This window comes from Ambystoma mexicanum, chromosome 11 (assembly GCF_040938575.1).
Source record: "Ambystoma mexicanum isolate Mex_15411 chromosome 11, UKY_AmexF1_1, whole genome shotgun sequence".
Classification (NCBI taxonomy): domain Eukaryota; kingdom Metazoa; phylum Chordata; class Amphibia; order Caudata; family Ambystomatidae; genus Ambystoma; species Ambystoma mexicanum.
The window spans coordinates 443112315-443140309 of NC_090934.1; the positions used below are offsets into that span (position 1 = coordinate 443112315).

The 27995-nt window shown below is 41.0% G+C and overlaps 1 protein-coding gene across 1 annotated transcript in view; it reads right to left on the reverse strand.

Annotated features, from left to right (window-relative positions):
- Positions 1-27088, reverse strand: part of LOC138504992 (astacin-like metalloendopeptidase) — a 226577-nt gene extending 199489 nt beyond the window's left edge. Inside the window, exon 1 of the mRNA XM_069625354.1 lies at positions 26959-27088. Within this exon, the coding sequence (XP_069481455.1) occupies positions 26959-27088 (130 nt within the window). The remainder of the gene's footprint in view (positions 1-26958) is intronic.
- Positions 27089-27995: the final 907 nt, after the last annotated feature.

The window sequence follows — 27995 nt, forward strand, 5'->3', positions numbered from 1 at the left end:
TGATGCTGGCGGAGTGCCCTGCTGCTGAAATCTACATCTTCCTTGTACCAGACTCCAGAAACTTGGCAAAGCAAAGGCCTATTGCATAGCTGAACCATTCTCAGCTAGGCCTCAAATTCTAGAACAGAATCCCAAAAGCCTAGGAGAAGCATCATAATACAGCCGAGCTGTGATGTTACTGCTTTCCTGTTGAAATGAAATATCCTCCGAACCAAGAAGGGCAGATCCCGTGCTGTGCTGTGCTGTGACCAGAGCGCCTTGCTGAACCTGTCCAGTCTGATGTGCCCAGCTGTCAGTCCCTGATAGATCCGATTCCATGGTCCAGAATCCTGACGGTCCAGAATCCTGAGGGTCCGAAATCTTAAATACATTTGGTTTTGTGAGTATTGACAGGAAGCTAGACACTGTTGATTACCGTGCATTATCTTGTCCCCTCCTAACCTCTGAGCTATCCTTACTTCCATAATCAGTAATATTGTTAAAATCCATAGTATTCTGTCTATCTGTAAAAGCATCCTTTTCCTAGTTATTTTGTCAATTTTGATCTATTAATTTCATTTGAATGACCAGCCTAGCGCTCCAAGGTGGATAGCGAGGAACCAGGGCTGAGTCGCGAATCACTCCTGACTTATATGTGCTATCCTGGTAGCTTAGCTTGGATGCTCTAGTCCATAGTCAATATTTTCTGATTTTAAAACTAAAGCCTCTTTCCATTCTTGAGCCTATCTCGTAAAAACGTAAAAACAAGCTTTACTAAAACCACTATAACTCCCTCAGTTATTGTGATAGAAACAAAATTTCAACTTCTACTTGTAGCTCACATCCATATCCATCCATAGAATCCGTGTGGTTCACACATTATTGCGAATATCGCACACAGAAAAGTTTGCTGAGATTTTCAAATCCTGAGAAATTTTACACGTGTAAAACAGATTTAAACGGCTTCCGATTTGGATTTTATATTGCAAATGTCTTCTGCTGACTAAATCATTGCTTATGCTTGTGTACAACTGTTCAACTGTGCAACTGTTCAAAGCAGCTCCCATAGGAATTTACAACAATTTAAGCATTTTTCCACAGATTTGGAGTTCTTGCTCAGCCACTTTAAAAGTCATTCTGACAGTTGATAAGCCCACTTCGTTTTCTCTTTCCGTTTCAGGGGGGAAGGGGGAAGTGAGACACTGTTTGATCTGTACTATTTCTGAATGATTGTTGTTTACCTATTAATATATATATATATATATATTGTGATTTTTATCTTAAATAAGTAAATAAATAATACCTTTTACAAACCAGCCTGATTTCTGGTCCAGTGTGACTCGGGGTAGTCTTAAATAAGGGGTGTGATACGAGGTATACATCTTTCAAATAATTGTATCTATATATCAAATAAGTTTTTCCATTGCGCTGTACACTAGGCCGAGAGCAGAGTGTATCGCTTGATTGAAATCCTTAACATGATAGACCATCACCAAAACATGTAAAGCTCCAATTATTATTGTTTTTGGATTGCCATGCAATGTTGTTGATAATACAATATGAAAATGGATGATGCTATTTTATTTTAATAAACATTAGTGGTTCCTCTACCATGTTATAGGAAGGACTGCTAGATCCTGAAAACTGCTTCAAAAGGATCCCAATAAAGAATACTGAGGAGCATTTATGTTGGTGTGTCTTATTTGAGATCCATGATATTTTCAACAGATAAATGAACATGTTGAATGTATTTTGGAGATGTCAACATTGATCCCATAAAATCGCTAAAGTATAATTTTACTTTGGCATGCAACTGCAATAATCTCTGCAACTCTGTTTGAAGATGTAATTTGCAGACATTATACACTCAGCTTCAAATATAGCTGTTAACGTTGGGCTTGAAAATGGTTAAGTGTAGAGGTTCTTAACATTTAATTAAGACATCTGCAGGAACGCCAATCAACAATGCAGGTGAGTATCAAGCCAAGTGCTAGAAATGGGTTTTTTATCACCAGCACACAGTTTGGATACATTCTCAAAGGTTCTAGGGTTTGAGCTAACATGAATACATAATTTCCTAATCCAAACATTACACAGGATGGATTAAAGTGAAATGTTGTTTCCCTGGAGCTGTCTAACACTTTCAATGTTTCTGCTTCCAAGCTTTATTACCTATGCCTGTAATTACTTGTCTCTTCCTGAAATCCCCTACTCTATAATGGAACATCTCAAAAGGATGGCAAACATAAAGTTCCAATTCCTATTCATATTATGCCCTTAGCCTCCAGATTACCCTAAAATAGTAACGCACATGTTCAAAGTGTGCTGCAGATCAAAAATCACAACCTACTTTTCAAAGGTCTCCCTCTATTCTAACACAACAAAATATATTCTTCTGGGAAGGTTTTAGTCACAGTTACTCAGACTAGTCTCCCTTGCAGGTTACTTTGCGTTTCACAGGATTGACAGCTGACCTTTGAGCCAGACCTTGACTGTGTGTGGATTTCACACAGTTCCCATCTTTAATGTCTTTCTGCTGGGAATCTCAAGATGTATCGACTGGACCTTGGCCTTGACAAAGGGTCCCTCCTGTACCATGGATTGCATGGCTTTACAATAGTTTCCTCTGGTTTATGGTAATTTCATTGAATTATTACCATCGACAGACCATTCCATCTAATGCATTTTTTTCTTTTATTTTAATGGGGGCGTTCCCCCTAACCCCTCGTTTTTTACCCTTTAAAACCCATTAAAATGAAACTAAACCCTTTACCTTACCTATTCAATGCTTTTTTTCAATGCAGTTTTTTAGATGGAAAGGCAATCGATGGTATTGCTTTCGATGCAATGTCCAGATACTGTTTCCTCTTGGACCTTCGCTTTGTCAGGATTTACAGCAGAACCATACTAGACCTAGGCTTTCGCAGGATTCACTGCAGGTGCCTCATGGATTTCAAAAGGTCCCTCCTTGACCATAGCTTGCTCAGGATTCACAACAGGTAACCTATGGAACTTGGCTTTATCTGGATTTTCAACAGGTCCCATCTGGACCTTGGCTTCCTCAGAATCCTTAAGGGGAGAGAAACACATGTGTGTAGGGATATCTTACCCTGTATAAGGTCTTTGTCAGGCACCAAGTCTTAGGACTTAAAATTCCCTTAAGGAGGGGCAAGTGCTTCTTCAGCACCAAGTCACTTAATCCTTGTATGCTTTCCAGGTCTGGCCTACTTCTAGCATGGTGTCCTGGCTTCGTTTACACACATTTCTTATTCTCCTCGAGATGAGAGTACTCTCTTGTGTAGGTCTTCTAGGAGTATGGTGTCAACGGACGTGGCTGTCTACTTCTGGATTCTCCCCTATTAATGTCTCTACTTTTCCACATCCTTCCTGCCCTGTTTATAGGGTCTAGGTGAGGGCAGGGTTCCTATCACTAATTCTGTTAGGTTATTCCCTATTTTGGTTTGCCTGCTCAAACCTTGTTGGTTAATCTCTCTATAGGTTATTTGTTGGTTATTGGAAGCTTGTGGCTATGGACATCATTACAAAATCAGCTTGGCCATTGTATTGTTTAATTACTTGATTGCTTTGAATACTTGTAAAGAGGGTCTTCAAGGTTTCAAAAACATTTGGGGTGTGCAGCATCATCGTGGAATGAGTGGTTCTGCAGTGTTTTGCAAACCCAAAAGATGATGGTGGGAAAGATTTGAGTAAATCATAGCCATGTCACAGCTCTGAATAATCATCCAGGCGATTGCTTTTCAGACTGCCAAGCCATTAGAGAAGGGGAAAGATAATATCTAAATCAGGCATGGCCCCACCCCAAAAGGGTAATTCCAGCTCAGACCTCTAGGTCATATCCCTTCTGAACAAGACTTCAAGCATCCCCAGACATGTTTCAGCCTCAATGGGTGTCATCAGTGAAGAGTAGTTTGGGTCAGCAGGTCCAGCAGGCTTGAGACCCACGTTTGGGCATACCATCCCACTGAGGGTGACTTTAGCAAAAACAGAAAGTGATGGCTGGAAGGCTTTGAATAAATCATAACCATGGCACAGCTCTGAGCAACCCTTGAGACCATCCTTTTATAGCATGCCAAGCTATTACAGAACGAGAAAGACCATTTTCAAATCAGGCTTGTCCTCACCCCAAAATGGGCAATATAGCTCGAATTGCTTGGTCACATCCATTCTTCACGAGACCACAAGCATCCCCAGACATGTTTCAGCATTATTAGTGAGGAGAAGCTTGGGTCTCTTGGAATAGCTGCCACGGAACCCACATCTGGGCATACATATCACACTAAGGGTGATTTTATCAAAACCAAATGGCGATAGAGGGAATGTATTGAATAAATTATAACCACATGCATAGATCTGGGCAAAACTCCAGACCAGTGTTATTGAAGCATGCTAAACCATTACAGAAGGAGGAAGACCATATACAAATCTGACTTGTTCCAACCCCACTAGGGGCAGCCCAGCCCAAACTGCTTGGTCACAGCCATTCTGCACAAGACCACAAAGTTCACCAGACATGTTCCAGCCTCATTAAAGGTAATCACTGAGGAATAGCTTGGGGCTCTAGGCCCAGGAGGCTCGGGACCCAGGTCTGAGCATATCCGTCCTACTAAGGGTGACTAACAAAACCAAAAGTTAATGGCTACAGGGTTTTGAATAAATCATAATCACAGGCACCGCTCTGGACAAACCTCCAGACCATTGTTTTTCAGCTTGCCAATCCATTGCAGAAAGAGAATCAGGCTTGGACCACCCACAAAAGAGGCAACCCAGCACAAACTGCTTGGCCACATCCCTTATGCACAAGGCCAAAAGCACCACCAAACATGTTTCAGTCTCATTGATGGTCATCAGCGAGGAATATCTTGGGTCTCTAGGCCCAGTGGCTCAGGACCCACATCTGGACTTCCCCTTAACCCAAGCTTATATATTCTTAATGCAACCAATCATCATTTGTATTGTACACACAGGCATACTCTATAAACCAACAGACCATATAAAGATATGATAATAATATATCAATGAGGACATGTTTTTTAAACCATATGTCTATTTTTGATGTTGTCGTGCTCTGATGCCAATACTTGTTAATGACGTAGGAGAAGTTCCAATAGACTGTAGCTGTGAAACCTTTCTCTGATGGCAACACTTGTCAGTGCTTTAAGTTATCTGTCAGTCAACAAAAGCAAAGCATATTGTACTGCCTATTCTTCATGGAAATCTTTATTACATTCTGGCTTTCAAGCGGCAATGAGGCACATGAATTGCATGCTCTTTTTTAGAATAAGTTACATAGATTTGACTAACAGAAATTATCATTTATGTGGTTTGTAAATATGGGAGGTCCTTAAAGGCAGGTTACATTTTGTTTCTGTATATAAATTGCCTGTGATTGTATAAAATTGTTGGTATCTTCCCCAGCATAACGTTAGCAGACAAACTTTGTTTTTGATATGTTATTTTATCACATTTGAAGTTTAAGCCCAAAGACAGCCTGTTTCGTGTGCCAAAATTGTGGGTTGGGACTGTGTACTAGATGTGTTAGATCAGAGATGCTGTCCCTTTAAAATGAACTGCAATGCTAAGCTATATTCTAGAACTCTATTAAATTGCCTTACAGTGCAACATGTGTAAGGCTGTACAGTACTTGTGCTACACAGTTTATGAAGTACTTATATTATGCGGCACAAACAACAAACAAAGCAATACATTGATAACATGAACATTGCTGTAACATGATAATGCATGCATCATTTCTGTTACCAAGACACGTTATAGAAGATTGACACTTGATTACACACTTAAAATTCCATATACATAAAACTGTACATTGACTTAAATGAGCAGGTGACATTGAAAGAATTGTGTTGCTAGGAGAGGCATACTTGGCTGTCATTGCAGTCTTTGGGTGTAAATGATAACCACAATTGTATATGTTTAGTTTAGTGCCTGTGTATTTATTTTTGACCTTCTGGATCGGCGTAGCTTCATAGTTCATGTCTAGTTATGTCCTGCAATATGTAATATTGTCTTTCTGTGTTTCCTGCTATTACTACCTTGTCGAATCACCAATTTACTAATTATTGGTTTCATCTCAATACTATCCCTCTTTTTATCTCTTTAAGTGTGCTGAATATTATCTTCCTTTCTTTCAATATTTCGATCTGCAATCCAGTCTTCTGCCAATTTACCTGTATGTCATTTAATTTGTTCTATTTTATTTTTTCGTGAGCTTTCCTTTGTTTCATATATTTTCATTATTTATTTTTGTATTTGTTTTTTTACCATGACTTCTCTGTATGCATTTTACCTTTGCTGTTCTTGTACTTTCTGTTTCAATTGCTAACTTCTCATTATTCATAGGATGATTTTAGAGAGTATTCTCTGTTTGCTGATCACAATTTTTTATTTTGTTTTCAATTTCACATTTGCAGTCTTCTTTGGTTATTGGTATTGCTATTTGACTCATCGGTTTCAAACTTGTTTTCAGAGACTATAAATGTTTAGTGTGTTGCTAGACTTGGTAGTTACATCCATTGTGTTTTAGATAATATGTTATTTTATTGGCAGCTCTTTTGTGTTTATGAATAGAGTGTTTAAGGTAATTTAGTCTTCTCTTAGTGTTTAGTATGCTTGACATGTTGTCTTGCGTTTGTTTTGTATAGTTTTCGATGGTGTTTATTCGCTTTGCAATGTTTGTTTTTCACAGATTGTGATATTTTATATCATGTTTACTTTTATATGTGACAACTTTCTTATTGTTAAATTTTGTTCTCTTTATTGTCTCTGTTTATTTGGATCTGCTGTTAATGTATGTGCTTCTGACACTAGCCACTGTGAATGTTTAATATAGTATAGTTTGCCCCCAAAACTGTGGGACCTCTTTCACAGTCTAGTGAATGATTTATTCTATGATGATGATACCGAATATTTGGGCTAGCAATTGTGGAAGTTTTTTTTTCTTTAAATGTTCTGTATGCAAGTTTGCGCCATTACTAGTGGATGTTCTGTTCTGTTCTTTTGTATTGTTTTTAAACTGTGAGCAGTGGGGGATGGAGTTTTAAAGCATAGGGAGCCCGCACCCCTCATGTGATTCTGGTTTCAGAGAACATCACACAGTGGATTGCTCAGTCCACCGACCGGTGCCCAGAGACAAAGGTAGTCACTGTCACCAGTATCAGACCTTTCATTCAGCTGTATTTTTAGGGACTCAGTAAAACCAACTTTAGTAATAACCCTTCATATTGGGATTGCCCGGTTTGGTGGGTTATCCTGCAGAGAACCTCAGGCATTCTTATGCCAACTGACAAGTGCAGTGAGAGCCAGTTGTTGTCCTCTGATATGGAGTAGGTGTGTCCTATGCTAGTTTGCAAAGTAGTGTGCCAAGGGTGGACCACTCAAAGAATTTAGGAAGATGGGCATGACATTTCCAGATGGCAGCGAATCATACAAACGTCTCAGTCCATTTCACCAGGGACTGCAGCAAAGTCTTCTTACAATCTGCAGCATTTGGTGTGGGAGAACCACTCTCCCAATATAATCCCCATTCCTGAGTGGAAGAGACAGTTTGATGGTGGTGTGGGTGGGTGGAAGAGTTTGTGAGCGAGGACTGGATGTTACTGAAGATGCTGACCAGAAGCAGTGAGGAAGAGATAGCCAGGAGTATTGAGAGTGTAAGTTGAAGGGAGAATAGAGGAATGTGGAGGAGAGATCATTACATGAGAGGATTGAAGGTACAGCATAGAGGATGTTGGGAGGGGACAGGAATATGTGGAGGATAGTTTGCAAAGGTAGCGGGCGCCCCTCTCTCGACAGAACAAGGCCTGATAACCTGTTCAGTGGTTATTAACCACTTGAGAGTTCGCATCCACTGCTTTTACTCACTGTGCCTTTCACAGATGGGAAATATCCATTTGCATATCAGTCTTTGTCCTGCCCAGGGGCAGTCCAGCACCGAAATGCAATGGCAATTCCAACCTGAACGAGAGTACCACCAGCAACCCCATACACGTGTTTCACCCTTGTTGGGGATCATCAGTGAGGTGAAGCTGATGCCTCTCTAAGCACAGTGAGAGGGAGACCACGTCTGGTTGCCCCCAGGAGACCTAGGGTTACCAATCCCAGGTTCCTTGAAATTTAGTTTGCAAAGGCAGCGGGCGCCCCTCTCTCGACAGAACAAGGCCTGATAACCTGTTCAGTGGTTATTAACCACTTGAGAGTTCGCAGCCACTGCTTTTACTCACTGTGCCTTTCACAGATGGGAAATATTCATTTGCATATCAGTCTTTGTCCTGCCCAGGGGCAGTCCAGCACCGAAATGCAATGGCAATTCCAACCTGAACGAGAGTACCACCAGCAACCCCATACACGTGTTTCACCCTTGTTGGGGATCATCAGTGAGGTGAAGCTGATGCCTCTCTAAGCACAGTGAGAGGGAGACCACGTCTGGTTGCCCCCAGGAGACCTAGGGTTACCAATCCCAGGTTCCTTGAAATTTAGTTTGCAAAGTTAGCGGGCGCCCCTCTCTCGACAGAACAAGGCCTGATAACCTGTTCAGTGGTTATTAACCACTTGAGAGTTTGCAGCCACTGCTTTTACTCACTGTGCCTTTCACAGATGGGAAATAACCATTTGCATATCAGTCTTTGTCTTGCCCAGGGGCAGTCCAGCACCGAAATGCAATGGCAATTCCAACCTGAACGAGAGTACCACCAGCAATCCCATACACGTGTTTCACCCTTGTTGGGGATCATCAGTGAGGTGAAGCTGATGCCTCTCTAAGCACAGTGAGAGGGAGACCACGTCTGGTTGCCCCCAGGAGACCTAGGGTTACCAATCCCAGGTTCCTTGAAATTTAGTTTGCAAAGGTAGCGGGCGCCCCTCTCTCGACAGAACAAGGCCTGATAACCTGTTTAGTGGTTATTAACCACTTGAGAGTTCGCAGCCACTGCTTTTACTCACTGTGCTTTCACAGATGGGAAATATCCATTTGCATATCAGTCTTTGTCCTGCCCAGGGGCAGTCCAGCACCGAAATGCAATGGCAATTCCAACCTGAACGAGAGTACCACCAGCAACCCCATACACATGTTTCACCCTTGTTGGGGATCATCAGTGAGGTGAAGCTGATGCCTCTCTAAGCACAGTGAGAGGGAGACCACGTCTGGTTGCCCCCAGGAGACCTAGGGTTACCAATCCCAGGTTCCTTGAAATTTAGTTTGCATATCAGTCTTTGTCCTGCCCAGGGGCAGTTCCAACCTGAACGAGAGTACCACCAGCAACCCCATACACGTGTTTCACCCTTGTTGGGGATCATCAGTGAGGTGAAGCTGATGCCTCTCTAAGCACAGTGAGAGGGAGACCACGTCTGGTTGCCCCCAGGAGACCTAGGGTTACCAATCCCAGGTTCTTTGAAATTTAGTTTGCAAAGTTAGCGGGCGCCCCTCTCTCGACAGAACAAGGCCTGATAACCTGTTCAGTGGTTATTAACTACTTGAGAGTTCGCAGCCACTGCTTTTACTCACTGTGCCTTTCACAGATGGGAAATAACCATTTGCATATCAGTCTTTGTCTTGCCCAGGGGCAGTCCAGCACCGAAATGCAATGGCAATTCCAACCTGAACGAGAGTACCACCAGCAATCCCATACACGTGTTTCACCCTTGTTGGGGATCATCAGTGAGGTGAAGCTGATGCCTCTCTAAGCACAGTGAGAGGGAGACCACGCCTGGTTGCCCCCAGGAGACCTAGGGTTACCAATCCCAGGTTCCTTGAAATTTAGTTTGCAAAGGTAGCGGGCGCCCCTCTCTCGACAGAACAAGGCCTGATAACCTGTTTAGTGGTTATTAACCACTTGAGAGTTCGCAGCCACTGCTTTTACTCACTGTGCTTTCACAGATGGGAAATATCCATTTGCATATCAGTCTTTGTCCTGCCCAGGGGCAGTCCAGCACCGAAATGCAATGGCAATTCCAACCTGAACGAGAGTACCACCAGCAACCCCATACACATGTTTCACCCTTGTTGGGGATCATCAGTGAGGTGAAGCTGATGCCTCTCTAAGCACAGTGAGAGGGAGACCACGTCTGGTTGCCCCCAGGAGACCTAGGGTTACCAATCCCAGGTTCCTTGAAATTTAGTTTGCAAAGGTAGCGGGCGCCCCTCTCTCGACAGAACAAGGCCTGATAACCTGTTCAGTGGTTATTAACCACTTGAGAGTTCGCAGCCACTGCTTTTACTCACTGTGCCTTTCACAGATGGGAAATATCCATTTGCATATCAGTCTTTGTCCTGCCCAGGGGCAGTCCAGCACCGAAATGCAATGGCAATTCCAACCTGAAACAGAGTACCACCAGCAACCCCATACACGTGTTTCACCCTTGTTGGGGATCATCAGTGAGGTGAAGCTGATGCCTCTCTAAGCACAGTGAGAGGGAGACCAACCTAGGGTTACCAATCCCAGGTTCCTTGAAATTTAGTTTGCAAAGGTAGCGGGCGCCCCTCTTTCGACAGAGCAAGGCCTGATAACCTGTTCAGTGGTTATTAACCACTTGAGAGTTCGCAGCCACTGCTTTTACTCACTGTGCCTTTCACAGATGGGAAATATCCATTTGCATATCAGTCTTTGTCCTGCCCAGGGGCAGTCCAGCACCGAAATGCAATGGCAATTCCAACCTGAACGAGAGTACCACCAGCAACCCCATACATGTGTTTCACCCTTGTTGGGGATCATCAGTGAGGTGAAGCTGATGCCTCTCTAAGCACAGTTAGAGGGAGACCACGTCTGGTTGCCCGCAGGAGACCTAGGGTTACCAATCCCAGGTTCCTTGAAATTTAGTTTGCAAAGGTAGCGGGCGCCCCTCTCTCGACAGAACAAGGCCTGATAACCTGTTCAGTGGTTATTAACAAAGGCTGACATGCGGGGAAATTTCTTCTCTGTGAAAAGGACAGTGAGCTAAAGACTTGGTAGAGTCTCTCCCAGGGGTTATTCACCCAAGAACAGGTCATTGGGCTGTGTTCGTGCTGGTAGAGAGATTCCCAGACCCCTCTTTGTTTGCATACATTAACTTTGGGTTTCACCCTAAGTTAACAGGGCAATCCAGACGTGGACCCCTTGCTCACTGTTCCTAGAGAGGCAACAATTTCACCTCACTGATGATGCCCAACAAGGCTGAAACACGTGTATGGGGTTACTGATGGTACTCTTGTTCAGAGGAGAATTGCCTAGCATTTCGGCGCTGGACTGCCCCTGGGCAGGACAAAGGCTGATATGCGGGGAAATTTCTTCTCTGTGAAAAGGACAGTGAGTTAAAGACTTGGTAGAGTCTCTCCCAGGGGTTATTCACCCAAGAACAGGTCATTGGGCTGTATTCGTGCTGGTAGAGAGATTCCCAGAGCCCCCTTTGTTTGCATATGTGGAGGATAGTGTGTGTGTGCAGAGGTGGTTGGATAGAACGTTAAATTGGAGGATTGGATGAAAATCAAGACTGAGGTTGGCTGAAGTTGGCTGGAGTCATGGAGATGAAGATGGGGGGAATACTAAAAAGGATGAGCAATTGGAGAGCTGAGAGAAGGTTGGTATAAAGACCAAAGGAGTGGTAAATAAGGATATGAGGGAATCATTCAGAGAGTGTCCTGTAAATACAGAGCCAGGTAGAGATAATAACAGGCTGACATAGTATGAGGTTCCAAAAGATGAGGAGGAGACAAACACACAATATTTAACAAAAGTGTGTCTGGGAAGGGTTGAGTTACACATATGTGGTGAAGAGGAAATTAAGTGCAGAAGGAGAGACGTACTCTAAAAGAGAGTCCAAGAGGTGCAGGAGAGGCTCTTCTAAAAGATCATTATGACATTTTGGGGGTTAAAGCATGGAAAGGGTATAGGGAGTAAGACAAGGATCAAAGCCACTTATGTGGTGATCAGGTGAAGGTAAAGCCTTTGGACAAGTACAAGTTCTCATCCTCTTGAGGCCAGACCTGTGAGTTGCCAAAGAGTTACTCTGTCCCCAAGTTCTGCCCTTGTTTCATGCCTAATGATTGGGTTGTAAGAAACTTTGAACCTAAATGATAAGTGCCTAAAGTAAACTGAGAACTTGGAGTTAGAGAGGCATCATTCACAAATGTATGTGCCCTGTTCGGCAGTGCATTGTGTTCAATGGCATGATCGAAACATGCAACTGTCAAATGTGGGGTGCAAATAACTGCATACACCCAAGAGCTAAACAGCAACCCTTTTGAGGCCTTAAAAACAAATTCCAGAGTCTGGCTTGTCAATTCTGGAGACATGCCAAGGACTGCATATTATCTAAACAAAAACCTTCGATATGTAAAAATGCAACAGGCCTGATTGTGCATTCAAAGACAGTAAATGTGTACATTTCTTCAACTATTGCTGATCACTAAATGAAAACATGCAGAAATATCATATATTAAAATTTGAAACTATGCCACATGTAAAAAAACAAAGCCAAGGCCTGAGAATGTGTATTGAAATTATACATAAACACACTTCGGACTTCATCCTGGATCCAGAGTACAGAAGAAATATAGCCTGTCATTCTTTTCAAATGATTTTATCTTGCTGTGTATTTTGTTTATCCAAAATACAGTGTAGTGTAGAAATGAGGCATGTATTCAAAGTTCAATTATATTTGTCCATGCACTTCACTCCATTCTGAATACTATTTATTTATTTAACTTGAAATGAAACTTGTAAAAAGTATTAAATTGGTACACAACTTTGTTAGATGGAAATGACTGTTCTAGTCCATGGTAATGAAGCTGGAGCTGGCCTAGAATTCACCTCGCCTTCTACATTTCAAGCCACATTGCAAAAACTCCATGCCCTAATGAGGCCATTATTCATTATGTTCAGACCAGTTAGGTCAATAAACCATTGGCAATGGCTGGCTAATATATACATTCAAAGAGGACTGTCATATTCATTAAGTGCCGACCACTCTAGAATCCATAATGATGCCATAATTCATTATGTTCAGACCAGTAAGGTCAATAAACCATAGACAATGGCTGGCTAATATATACATTCAAAGAGGACTGTTATATTCCTTAAGTGCCGACCACTCTAAAATCCATGTAGCTGAAGTCACGTGACAGCTTATCTGGTCTCTGTGAACAACTGATCTCAAAATGTATTCATAGTAGGATGGAGAAGTGAGTATTACTTCACTTATAAAATGAAAAAGAAAGTTTTGGGATTTGGCATTTCAACCCCAAAATGTAATCATAAATACAATCATAACTGTATAGGGAAGTTTTTATAAACATGAGACTAATTGAAAATAGATACATATATATTATTTCTTGAAACCTCTATCCAATTTGCCTAAGCCATAATGGAACAAAATGTAGATAAATATAAAAGAATATTGTCTGGATGCATCGGAACACATCACATTTTAAACTATTATTTTTTCTACTAATGAATATATTTATTCTTATTATTAAACTTGCACATTCACATTCAACGTTATTGTAATAAAAAAAAATGCTGCTCCATAAGGTGAGCAGTCAAGATATCTCACACCTTTTGAGTCATGGGACTTTGAAAGAAGAGCCCCTCCTTTCATGCCACAATATGTGGATAGGAGCTGAAGGAGCTGAAGATTATAAAATAGCTTGCACACAGAATTGAGGGATTATTAGTATGAGTATTAGGATATTATTATCAACGAGTATTTAATGATGCAAATAGAAGGAGGTGTCTGGGGGATCAGATCTAAAAACATCTGGAGGACTGATTCTTAGGCAGGCTGGCGACAGAAGCCATACCAGAGAGAGATGATCAACCCAAACTGGAGGTTGATTTCCAGACAGCCAGCTGAAAAGAAAGCTTGCTGATGCAGCAGCTTTAGATTGGGGGTCTAAGAGTTGTCCCCAAAATGAGAAGACATATTTAAAATATAAGTGGAAACCCTATTATAACTTCAAATTTTCCCCATAGACGTCAATGGTAGATCCAGGAAACAGAGGGCTGCGTACCAAGGGGAAGGCCAAAGTGACAAAGATATGGGTGCAGTGTTAAATATGGTGTCCTCTGTCTCCTATTTACATTGTGTACAAAGTGAGATGTTATTTCCATATACCCAATGGAGTCTCTTAGAGTGCAGGAGGCTACGTGCTGTCTGTTTGCTTTTTCTGGTGCTGAGTCTATGAGAGTCTCCGCCAGCCAACGTGAGACTCTGCCTCCTTCCAACTACTGAACACTCTTCGATCCTTCCTCGGACCTCCTCTGGACTGCTATGGACTGCTACGGTAAGCTGTTTCCTTCATCAAACAGCCACTGCGCCCCGGCACCTACCCCCTGCCTCCACTCCCAGCTCCTCCTCTCCCCTGACCTCTGCAACATTTCCACAACTGCTTCATGACTTTACTGTTTTTCATATTTACGGTTTCGTACAATGCTTTTTCTGCTCCTCGTACCGGACCAAATACCCGACAACGAGAGAAACTTTCACTTCTCTTGGAAATATCTAAACATGCAACTACAAAGACTTCCGATTAAAAGCTCCTGTCTCAATACTACTTTGCTCAATCTAGAATATACCCTCTCATTGCAAGGACAACAGAGAACGATGATTGACAAGCAAATTAACGAAGCAAAAGACAGTTCACAATTGATTTCTTGCAAAGACAGCAATTCTGACATAGAATTCACCTTTAAAAACATGGAACATGACACTGAATTAGAACTTGAATCTGCACTGCATAAAGAGACGATACAGTCTGTTAGAAACAGCCTAGATAGTGATGCCTGCTACTCGACCACCATTCCAAATAATGAACATGATACTGAACCTGCACCTAAATCTGCACACCCTAAAGAGAAGGAGCAGCCTACCAATAAGAGCCTAGTGAGCGATACCTGCCACCCGACTCCTAACATCAATCTCTCACAGGACGTCTTTAATACTTCTAACTCTCCTGCAGAGGAGTTCAGGAAACAGCCCTCAGCACTCCCACCTTCACCCATGCGCTACCGCAGAACACTCAAATAAGTAATGGATAAAAGGATATCGTTCGCACCGCCGCACATCGAACAGGAAATTGAGGCCACTTGCGAAGGACCAACTGAGACTTTACATAAAGAAGAGAAGGTGGACCCATGTAATGCAACGGTACTTAACTCAAATTACTCTTCGATTAAATCATCAACGGTACAAAAAAGGGCACATTAAGCCAAAACATTTTGCCAAAACAACTACTACAAATTCCAACCAGAAAGTGACAACCATCAGCCGAATCGGACAAATCATGAGAGACATCATGCAGCCAGACTCTCTTTGAACATCACAGAGATTGAACAGATCATGAATGACCAGGAAAAGAGAAATGCAATATTTGGCAGCCACCTTCTCACAAAATCCAACTCAAGAGAACTGGAAAAAACATCCACCCTGAGACAAGGGAAACCATTGACAGGTTCTATCGCCAGAACTAATCCTACTGCAGATATGCACAATGAGGAGAGCATTTTACCTTGTAAACATCGGGAAACCGCACAAGAACTTCAAATGACACCAGAAACTAGATGTAAAAAAGAGGCGATCTCTAATTGTCAATGCCACACCTCTGAAGATATATGTACTACCCGTCTTCCAACAACAATGGCTGAATTGCAGAGTACTATGATCACTGCCTCGAACCCCTTATTCCATTCATCAAGTTATATGAATCCATCCACGAAACCATGCGCGATCAAGCAGCTCTTATTGCTTTGATCCACACTAAACCAAATCTACATGGAAACACTGGCAAATAGGATCCAAAGCAGACTTGACATTGAGGCAGAAACCAGTAGTATGTGGCAGAATCGCCTCTTTGAGATTGCACTACATGACCGAATGGACAAGGAACAAAAATCCACTACGCTAATAAAACTACTCGCAAATAAAAAACAAGAAAACTCTAATAATTTAAAACAATCTAAAGTGAATTATGCCACTACTGTTGAGGCTGGACCAGACAATTTGGATGCCTGCTCAGCCTGCTCAGCGAACAGCAAACTTCTTCCACCAATAACTGAACAAACCACATCCTTGTTAAAACTACCCGCTCGGCTGGAACCTACCATTGTACAACCAATTAGCAACATCAGGAAAACCACATCCTGCTGCAACAGAGATGTCAAACATGAAAGATCTCTGGCTATGGAAATTCCAGCAGAGACCTTTTTGATATTTAATCAAACAAAAAAAAACATGCATACTAACGGAAAGAAACGCAGCACAGCACAGGTGAAAATCAAAGACAATGTCAAACCATCTATAAATTTGACATTGCCTCAAACCATGAACAAAGTGGCGGTAGACAAGGGGAGCACACCCCTTGCTCAAAGAACCAAAGAGTCTCCTGAAAACCTACATAGTGGCACAGAAAAACAGTTGAGACCAAAAGTCCAAGATATAGAGGACAAGAATATTGTGGACCTACTTATCAACCTTTCCACTTATGAAGACTCACAACAAGAACCTTAAGCGGTAATAGCCCCTGGCCTTGCCCTTGAATGATCAATCACTCAATTATCAGACGTCTCCAGTAATACCTCGTCACTCTACATCGTTGACCAATATTAAGAAGGAAACACAGAAAACAGTAAAAACAGAACACTCACCGGTGAGGAAATCTCTGATACTGAAAGAGAATGGTCCAGCTGTGCATCTGCCCATGGTGGTAGCATCTGTTTCCCAGACTGCAAATCCACTCATTCATTAAGGAATAGAAATCACTCTGCTTGCTCCCCAAAAGCTAATAACCTGGACAATCCTATGAAACCTCCTACTTTTGTCGATCCGAGAATGCAAAAAATAAAGAACATAATCGAGATACATCGACCGATTACGCCGCAAGATGGGTTAATTCTGAACAGAACCAATCTTCTGAGATTGCTTCATGCAATTCCTGCCCTGCGAAGAATAAAATCTTGCGACATCCTAGTAATAGAATTACCGGACAACGACAAAACAGATTTGATTCAAGTCCAACTCGACACATTCATTACACTTGAAACAATCATGAAGCAAGCTAAAGAGATGGAAGTATTTGGCTTTAATTGTTCCACCATCTCAGCCGTCCTGAATGACCCTCATTGCAGAAATTAAAATGAATAATTGTCAATATTACCAGAAAAGAAAAGCAGAAGAGTGGAATTCCCCCTATCTTGTAATCAGCATGAAGACCTGAAAAGGACCAACATGGATGACAGAAGACCATGGAGCGCTCCCAGAAATACAACGAAAATACAGAGAGTATACTCCCTGATTTCATATTAAACCATGGAAGGGCAAAGAAGGAAAGAAAGGACCACTTATCTATAACGCCGACCGATACAACATGAGCAAATTCATCTTTGTTCATGGAATACGCGAGGTTCTACGCATCTATTCCAATAGGGAAACAGCAACATGTATAGCTACGAAATAATGTTCCTCCAGGAGACCTGGCTCATCAAATTTCCATTGTGTGAAAGTTACATGATGTTTATGACTCCAGCTATCACTGCTAACAAAAATCGTCCCAGTGCTGGTCTTTTGACGATTTGGAAAATTGAGGCCAATTTCGATCTTATCGAAGCTTTGTCTCCCAACAACTAGTTCCAAATAATTATACTTCAACAAAACTTAATGCAAAAGCAAGTCAGCGCTAAAATTAAAGAAGGATATTTACTTGCTTTATCCAACATCTATTGGAGCCCGTCTATTCCAGCCAACTTTTAAATTCCTAGATGAGATACTGACTTCCATTGATCGTGTGTACATAAAATACAAACAGCTATATCTCATCATCTGTGGTGACCTAAATCTCCATTTATTTCAAGCGGATGGAGTCAAAATCCCAGATCCCAAACTAACCCCTCAAGCCAAGCTTTGCTCTGAAGCGATGCAGCTACGTAACCTTACTCTTTGTAAAGGAAACACTGAAGGCAATATGCCAGCGAGGCCCAATGGCATAGAGAGAATGCCAGTGCACATCTTGACTATATATACTCATCATCTAACTTGCTCTTTAATACCATCAAACTTGAAGTCATGGCCGACTCTCATAGTGATCATGCCAAACTCCTCACTTCCTGGAATGCTCCTCACTGTTGCATGGATAAAATGGGAAACCATCAGATCAAAATTAATGCTGGGCTAAACAGATTACGCATTCCCCATAAAAAATGGAACGTCTCGAAAAAACATTGACAAGGCTCCATCGGTAGAACGGCTAACACCCACGTTTATTTCAAGGAAATTGCATTAGCGAAGAAAGAGCTCAGGAAATCTACAAGAATAGCCAAGAAAATGAAACAACCTGAGAAAGTCAAAGACATTAAACAAAAACACAGACATTGCTCAAACACATAATAGCCTCTATCACCCAAAATGATGCAGAAACCATCCTCCTGCCTCCTGGCACTAAACAAAAGAAACACCAGAAATCTGTGGGCCATGCTGAATCCAAACTAAGTTCTACAAAACCGTCTGATCATGGATGTGGCTGAAAACGACTGGATCGAGCATTTCCATTTGCTTTATAATCGCACCCATGAACACGTTTGTTATGCCAAAACTCCCAACACCGAAATCCAATCGTGGTATAGTTCATGGGACTACAATGAAACCCTTACCCATATCAGAAGGCTAAACCCCTCGCGTGCCCCTGGGCATGACGGTCTCAGCAACAACATCATCAAAAGACAGCATGAGGCCTGGGCCAAACTCTGCATCCAAATCTTCGATCTAATTTCTAAAAATAAATATCTACCCGATAAAAGTCTTAGTTCCATTTGCAAGAAAGGTGAAAGAGGGCTGCCCACTAACTACCGACTGCTGGCGATGCTTGACCCAATAGGCAAAATATTCACGTCTATCCTAGCCAAATGATTCACACTATGAATGGGCCAAGACTAACAATAAGCAAGATCCTCGCCAGAATGGCTTCACCAGTAATGTGGGAACCAACATAAACCTTCTGATTCTCAACATACTTAAACATCAATCAATTAGAACCCGGACCAATGCCCACGCCATCATTGGCGATCTTCAAATGGTGTTCGACAGCATCAATCGAAAAAAGCTGTGGAACCTTCTGCAAGAGAACTGCCTTGCGAGCTGATGGCACCGATTAAAGCACTCTATAGTGACACTTCCATCCAAATTTACTTGACCAACCACAGAATTCTTTCCTCAGTAATAAAAACCACCAATGGTCTGAAACAAGGGTGCCCTTTGGCCACCATTCTCTTTAACTTCTACCTCCTCGACTTTGGAAATGACTTTGATATTTCCACTTACCCTCTGAGACTGAATGCGATACCTGTCCCATATATTTTATATGCGGACAATATCGTGATTATGGAAAAAACTAAGGTCGGTCTCCAAAAAAAATGTCATAACCTTGACAACTATATAAAAAGAAATGATATGAAGATCAACTCAGGCAAAACTAAAATTATGTCATTGGGCCACTGCACTCGGAATTCATCTGCTTCCCTCAAGATATACCTAGATGGGAAAAAACTCAAAGTTGTGAACGAAATCAAATACCTCTGTATAGAACTCAATCAGTCCCATGTGGGACAGAATTAGACCACACACCTAAAAATTAAAGCTCTCAGTCTTGCAAGGCAAGGTTTGATTATACACAGGAAATATGGCGCCAACACAATGAAATTTGTGATAGCCTTCTACAGGGAAAAGGTGACAGTCATTTTACTATATGGAAGCGAAAGCCTAATCAACATCTCTCGCAATATATGGCCACTGGTGGAAGTACTAGTTTGGCCCAAAGTACTTGCACTATCTTCCTCCTTTCCTTTACCAAGGCTGCGATAATAATTGGGACTTCAGTCTCTTGAATCTATCAGAAACTGGCACCAACTAGACATCTATCATAAGATCATCAGCAATGATTGTACACCCGCAATACAGATTCTGAGGCAAACCAGGGACAAACCGATATCCCCGACGATGATCATATGGAAAGAAGCATGCCAATTCCTGCTCACCCTGAATGACACCTCGTCTGAGACTTTGATCAATCGACCCTTGAAAGTGAAAAAGAGGATTAAAGAGTATGACTGGATTAAAACAATTCAAGATAAAGCTGCATACAAAATGAATATAATCCCTGAGACCGAAACAAGGGCCCTCGGTGAACTCCTGCCTTATAAAGAAAGATTTCCATCAAAAACAATTTGAGATCTATACTTACGACTTGTCATAATATCCTACCAACCAGAGAATACCTTGCAGTGAACAACAAAAAAGGAAAAGATTCAAACTTTGAACCCTCCCGTCCCCTGCACACTGTAGGGTGTGTTGGATAATCCAACTACTATATCCTCGAGGAAATAAATTCTTTATGAGTAATTAAATGGTATTTAAACACAAGAAGTTTCAAACACAAAAAGTTATTTGAAGAGCACATAAGTGCACATGTTATTATTTTTAAGTACAGGCTTTTGGGTACAAAGACAAAAGCAATCTCAGTACATTTGCAAAAAACAAGTGAAGAATGAAGAATGAAGGAGTGTTGCCAGTAGTCTGTTTCTGGGTGACGAAGCGTTTTGAGGCTGGACGCCTCTTCTTCATAGGCCTCAACAGACTCTAAACAAAATATTTATACATTAGAAGGCAGGCTTTTTGAGTATGCCAACATATATTAACACATGAATACCTATCAATTCAAGCTGGTTTCATTACCATATTCATTGTTTCTGTGGTTACCATGGTTAAACTGTCACTGTTTTCATATCCACATAATTGTATGGCTTATTATAATTTGCATGGTTTTCAATCACTAAGGTGACATGCTAATAGTTAGTTCAAATGTATATCCTGAACACAAATATGCAAATGTATATATAGAGTCCTATGCCCCACATGGAGTGACTAGATTAGTCTGACATTGCCCATAAACTAGAGTAGTATGAGTTACCTGATAGAATCAAGTAGAGGACAGTGCTGTAAACAGAGAAGCGAAAATTCTTCCAGTATGTCGGGATGAAGCAAAAAGGCTGATGCTCAGGCTTCAATGGCAAAGGTGCCGTTAAATGGAGAATGGCTCAAAATCGAGTTCCATCAGAATTAACAAGAGGGGTTGTTCTGATCTGAGAGCGAAAGAAAATGATATGAAAATAAGGAAAGATAAATACAGGGCACAAATCTTGTGTCACAAACCAATAATATAAACCTAAAGATTAACAATCTACTCTTGTCGAGACGTACTCGTGTCTGAACGCAAAAAATAAGCGTCAGCAATCTACATAAGGAGCGCGAAATGCACTGTATAGCCCAATTAGAATCTCTAAGAGTAGAATTTATTTAGAATCAAATATAAATCCATGTGAGCTAAACCCGGGCCATCATGGCCCGAAAAACGAGAGTCAGCAATGTATAGGGACAAAGGAAATTATGAATTAACCTACCCAATTCTAGAGAACTGGGTGTGCATCCAAGTCAGCAGATTTCCTAAAAAAGGTCCAGGGCGAACATAATGGCGATTCCACCATGCGCTGGCACTGGAACCGATCGAATTGCAGTGCTAAAAAGAAGTAATCATGAGAGTATGTAATAAGAGCAGCGGTCGTGGCTCTGTTGTAAAGAGAAGAGTTCTAATCAAAGCGGTCATGTACCTTTCGATAGCGATCACTCCATGTGGGCCATAGGACTCTATATATACATTTGCATATTTGTGTCCAGGATATACATTTGAACTAACTATTAGCATGTCACCTTAGTGATTGAAAACCATGCAAATTATAATAAGCCATACAATTATGTGGATATGAAAACAGTGACAGTTTAACCATGGGAACCACAGAAACAATGATTATGGTAATGAAACCAGCTTGAATTGATAGGTATTCTTGTGTTAATATATGTTGGCATACTCAAAAACCCTGCCTTCTAATGTATACATATTTTGTTTAGAGTCTGTTGAGGCCTATGAAGAAGAGGCGTCCAGCCTCAAAACGCTTCGTCACCCAGAAACAGACTACTGGCAACACTCCTTCATTCTTCATTCTTCACTTGTTTTTTGCAAATGTACTGAGATTGCTTTTGTCTTTGTACCCAAAAGCCTGTACTTAAAAATAATAACATATGCACTTATGTGCTCTTCAAATAACTTTTTGTGTTTGAAACTTCTTGTGTTTAAATACCATTTAATTACTCATAAAGAATTTATTTCCTCGAAGATATAGTAGTTGGATTATCCAACACACACTACAGTGTGCAGGGGACGGGAGGGTTCAAAGTTTGAATCTTTTCCTTTTCTGTTGTTATTTGTAGAGGTCTTGTCCCAGGATCTCAGTTCCTCCCCCGCACCTTTAAAATTTAAATACCATTATTTTTTACGTTTCTCTAAATAATCAGTATACTAGGTTGTGCACTTGCCTTGGTATTTTCTAATACCTTGCAGTGACCAAGCAAATACTTAAGGAAGAAAATCTATATCGATTTTGCAAACTTGCCAACCAAGAAGAGACAATCTACCATATTCTAATGGAATGCCCAATCTTAACCGAGCGCAGGATCCAATTTGCCAGCACTAAGAAACATCAGCGAATGAGCCACAGTGGTGACGAAATGTGGCTGCAGATAATTTCTGGAAAAAACATAAAGCTGATCATGATGGTTATTCAATTCTGGACTTCATTTTGAAGTCGAAAACTTGAGATTCGAACGATGCACTCTGCAACAGACATTTAAATTTTATATGGAACTAAAGAAATGCAATATGTTAATAGGAAATATAATGTAAAATTTTGCTACCAAACTCACACATTTAATAGAAAAAAAAAAGTTCATACCCAATGCATTTTGTATTAAGTGGCACAACTTATAATTGGCAGCATTTGGTTAAACTTAAATGCATATTGCTTTTATAGAAATATATCAAGTTTAAATAGAATCCTTGGCTCATGCCAGCCTAGAATCATCTGGCCCATAATGTATTCATAACACACTATTATCTAATGTGATATCAAACATATTTTCAACCGGTTGGGGTCTATTCAAAAATTGGATGAAGGTGCAACAGAAAGAAGAACAGAGGATGTATTAAACCCCTGCAGTCAGTTATCTTGATATGCACAGGCAAACCTATGTGTAATGTGAAAGGTCAAAGGTGTTTTAACATGGTACCTTTTGCTGGAGAATATTGTATCTCTATTCCAAACTTGTAGAGCTGAAAGTAAATGCATAGGAATAGACTGAAAGCTGCATACACACATGTAGATTGAAATAGGCGCACAGATATGTAGATTGAAAGTTGCATGCACATGTTAATTGAAAGCTGCACACATGTGTATTTGGAGAAGAGTGCACAATCCTGTTCAGTATCTACTTCTCCCTCTTTCATGGTCCCAAACCCTCCTGTTCTCTTGGCTTAATTATGGCTGTGAGTCCAAGACTTCTTTGATAGCTTGGTTCACTCACCAGCAAAGCCTGAATTTACTCAGTATTTATTTCTCTTTCTTTTGGGTCCTTGGCCTGCTTATTCTCTGTTTTGAATATGGTTGTGGGTCCCAGATTTGAGCTACCTTACTTTGTATTGTATTGTATAGCAATTTATAAAGGGGAAAAATAAATAACACGCCACATAGGAATCTGGGCACTGAAAAAAAACATACCTTGGAGGGGTTCTTTGACAGCCTTGTTCACTCTCTTGCAGAACCTGTATTTATTCTGTATTTCTTTCTCTGTCTTTTCTTGTAGGGTTCCTGAACTTCTTATCCTCTGTTTTAAATATGGGTACAAGTCCCAGATTTGCAATTCTCCTCTTGGGTAGCTTGGTTCACTCTCCTGCCAAGCTAAGCTTTCTTTCACCATTGATTCTTTGATTTTTAGGGTATCTGGCCCTTTGTCTGTATTTCTCTCAGGGTATTTGTATGTGGTACTTTCTGTCCTCCAGACTTCCCAACCCTCTCATTCGGTCCTGTCAGTCCTTCTCCTGGCTGCCTTGGACCTCCTATCCCTTCCCGCCAGCCCACATACCTATGTTTTTGGTTTGCGTCTTCTGCGCCTCGAGACTCAATCTCGAGGCTCTGGTAGCATTCAGGTTCATTTTCATGTCCGGTGCTATCCAATGGCGTTACACATCCTTCATGTGGTCTTTTCAAAGCTTGGCGTTGCTGCGTACACCGTGGGACACCCCATAGTCTGCTCGGGAAGCGAGTCTCATAGTTCCCAGGTCTTGGGGTGGGCTCACTCTGTCTTCCTGCCTGGTGGATGGCGTTGACTGCTTCACGCTTCATGGTTGCCGGGTAGACTTTCATAAGAGCAGTTGTCCAGAGGATCTCTCTCACCCCTTTGTTTTCCCTTGTGTATTTTGTGTCTTGTTGCTCCAATGAGATACTGCAGAGGGCTAGACCGCCCACCATTGTGTAGTGGTGTGATCTTCATACTCCTTATCTTCTTCTTCCCAGTACCCGTATTAAAGGTACATGCCTGGAGAGTCTGGTTTTCCTGAGGCTTTCTCCTATATATTGTGTTAGCTGGATTAGCTTCACAAAACACATGTTGGTAGGGTTTGACAGTGTATCTGAGGGACCTGACTCTTTGAGACCTGAGATTGGCCCATATGCGGTATACCAAGTTCTGTGAGGGTAGACATCCCTAATTCCATAAAGGGCTCCGTCTCCCATGTGAGACACCCCCTGTGCACCACCCCCAAGGGAACTATTGTTCTATGCATGCATTGCCCTGCCCACATGAGAAAGGTCTCCCCGCAAGGGAGAAGTGAAGACATCTGAAGATTTGGAGCAATAGCCAAAACATCCCAACCCCACACCTATACAGGGAGCCAGGTAAAACTAAATATGTGTTTACAAATGACATTTTTGCAAGTAATTGTTCTCTGATACAATACTTGTCTTGATACTGGAGAAAAACAAGTGTTTTGAAGAACTTTGAAATGGTTCTATATGCCAACTCATTAAGCCAAATGCGGCAATGTTATCACTGAAGTTAACTCTATTGCTTAGGTAGAAACAATCATATAAGGAGTGTATTTTAAATTCCTAGTGTCTTTTAGAGTGTAATATACACCTAGAATTGATTATGGAAAAAGCATAAGTGTGTGAATTGAGGTTAGCGAGATTCCTATAGCCATGGGGGATTTTGTTATGTTTTGTTTATAAGTATATAAAATGTAGGGGCTTTTCTTGGTATAACACTGGAGACCACCTTTGTCTAGATTCATATTATTCATTTAAATACATTTAAAGTTTTGAGAAATCACTATCTGGTTATTGCCACGAATTGTGGGTGGGACTGTATAGGGAACATTATATTAGTCATGTCACCGTAGTGTGAGTCCATAATTTACAAAACATCTTTCACAAGGTGCACGTGGTCTCTGAAGAGCCACGAAAAAGGGTCTCTCAGCCCAGAGGATGCAACACAAAGGACCAGAGGACCAGAGACCAGTGACAACCAACCACTGAGTCAAGAATGAAGTGTGAGGGAGACTTAAACCCCTTAGGAATGTGTGTGATACCATTTCAGACTTGAACTGTAGAACTGTTGAAGGTAAAACCATCTAGTCGCAGTTGAAATTTAAGTTTAAGTTGCCTCTTTTTTACCTGCTTAAACTATGGAGAATGCATCCAAGTGCAGTTTAAATTGCCTTTTTTGGTCGCAAATCTGTGATTAATCCCAATAGTAATTAATGAAACAATACAGCTACATGTCAGCCTTAGTCGCGCCTTGAAACACCCGTGTATGGGCACACTATAAATGCCATATCATATCATATGTATTACCTACTTGGCTTCTTAGCAACACACAGCTAGTTTGGTAAGGTTTTGATAGTGATTTCACTCGAATGGTCACTGTGAGATGTGTGTTCTCGTGGAAATGCTGGTCATCTCTGTATCAATGTATGCATTGTTTTTCTTCTTGTATGCTGTAATCTGAAAACGTTGTTTATTCGGTGTAGATACTGGAGTTGGTTCCTGATTATTTTTATTATGATGATAGTAATATGCGCCTGCTGACTGTCCATGACCAAAAGACATTAATCACCAATTATGACTTTGCTGATAGTAACACCTGGAATGGACTCTGCCTATAAACGTATTAAAATCATTATTACTGATTCCTGATTCATTGCATATGATTAATGATAATGTATTTTCTTGTTCTTGTGTAGGTACATGAAGTTTTCAACAAATGAATTAAAAATGCAACTATATTTTGTGCATATCGATAAAGGCATTGTGTTCCTCAAATATTCCTAAAGGGTGTTTTTGTGCTTTATAATCTGAATATATATCATTTTAGCTATTTAATAATATTGCAAGTATGAGTCTGGATATCTTCACCATTGCCTTTTCGTGTGTGTTCTACATTACAATTCTTGTATTAACATTATTAAAAGTGCACCTTTGTCACCCATCATATTTTACCTATAACATTTAATCACTTTCTGCTGGTTCTTGACAAGTGCTGCTTGAGGTGGGATGGCTACTGAGGGATCAGCAAGTTTCCATTTAATATGATCCTGATCCTAAAAGGCCACCAAATTTGCAGAAGAGGTATTCACAAGTACAGAGAAGACTGAAATGTGACTATCAGTTACCCTACCTTGGAAACCTTTCCGAAAACATAACCCACCAAAACAAATTATATTTCTTTCATGTTAGGCCTAATGTGCTTTATGCTGCTTTTGTGTTTTTATTCCTTTAGTACAGTTGGGTGCTTTAAGAGACTCTGCCAAGGCATACATGTTCTTATATATTTAGTGAAAAATACAGCAAGACGATTTAAAGGAATAGATGTCCTATTTAGTCAAGAGTAAAGGGAACAAAACAGATTGATAACAATATACCAACCATGTCTTGGGCAAAAAGAATGAAGTGGTCAACATACTTGTTGTACCTGGGAGTCATATGTTTATATGTTTCAAATGAATCCACACATTAAAATATTACATTGTAAAAGTAGACTTACCAAAAATGGATGAGATGGTGTATGGGACAATGACAGTCCCCAAGCTAGATTTCGGCCAGAAGCATGCTTTCCCAGGGCATTTTACAGCACTGTGTCCAGAATGCATGGTGGCAATGTCCCCTTGCTGCATCAGCTCTGTGCTATCTAGTATGAAGAAGAAAAGGGAATAATACCTTGACAATATGAATACAGCTGAACTAAATATGAAGGAAACTCAGTCAGTCAATCAATGTTTATTCAGCATAAACCATTAAGATCCATTATAAAACAATACATACCATAAAATTACTTTATAAATACAGTCCTATCATAAAAGTTCACATCTGCCCCCCCCATAGATTCCTTCACATATGATACAATATAAAATATAACATTCTCATCTGTCAAGTGCATTATTAAAAATATGGCCTCCACACAGTTTTTAAAGTTATTCCCTAGGAAATGTGGTCTTAACCATTTTCGTCCTGGTACGATATTAGCTTTACAGACCAGCAAAAAATGTAAAAGGTTCCCGGGCACTCCCATCCCACATGGACATTTCCTCTACACACCTATGCATGGGGTCTTCGAATGCACTGGGAAAACATTTAGCCTAATCATTAAAATAATTCTCCTGCACTCTTGAGAGTTTACCTTTCTAATAACATTTTGGTGGGGTTCTTGCCGCAAAGCTCTCCCTACACACTAACATATGACCCCGAGTATGATCCCATTCCTCTTTATCATCACATTCTAAAACCAAGCTTCTCTTTTGCCATTTCAACATTGTGCTTAAAGGTTCTCCTTTACACAGCCCCCATTGTCCCAGCAGAGCCACCCTCTCAGAGAGCTAGTGATATTTTCCCTTTACAGTATAGTTTAACTTTTCATACAAAACATTATTTACATTGGGGTTTGTTGAAGCATCGAGATGTGCTTTCAGGAAGAGCTAGAAAAATTGGCTGCAAGCCAGTCGACCCATGCTAGGAACTCCCAGCTTGTGTCACTGCCCATCTCCCTGGGTTGCTGGTAAAAGTCGTACCAGCTTTCTCAGGAAG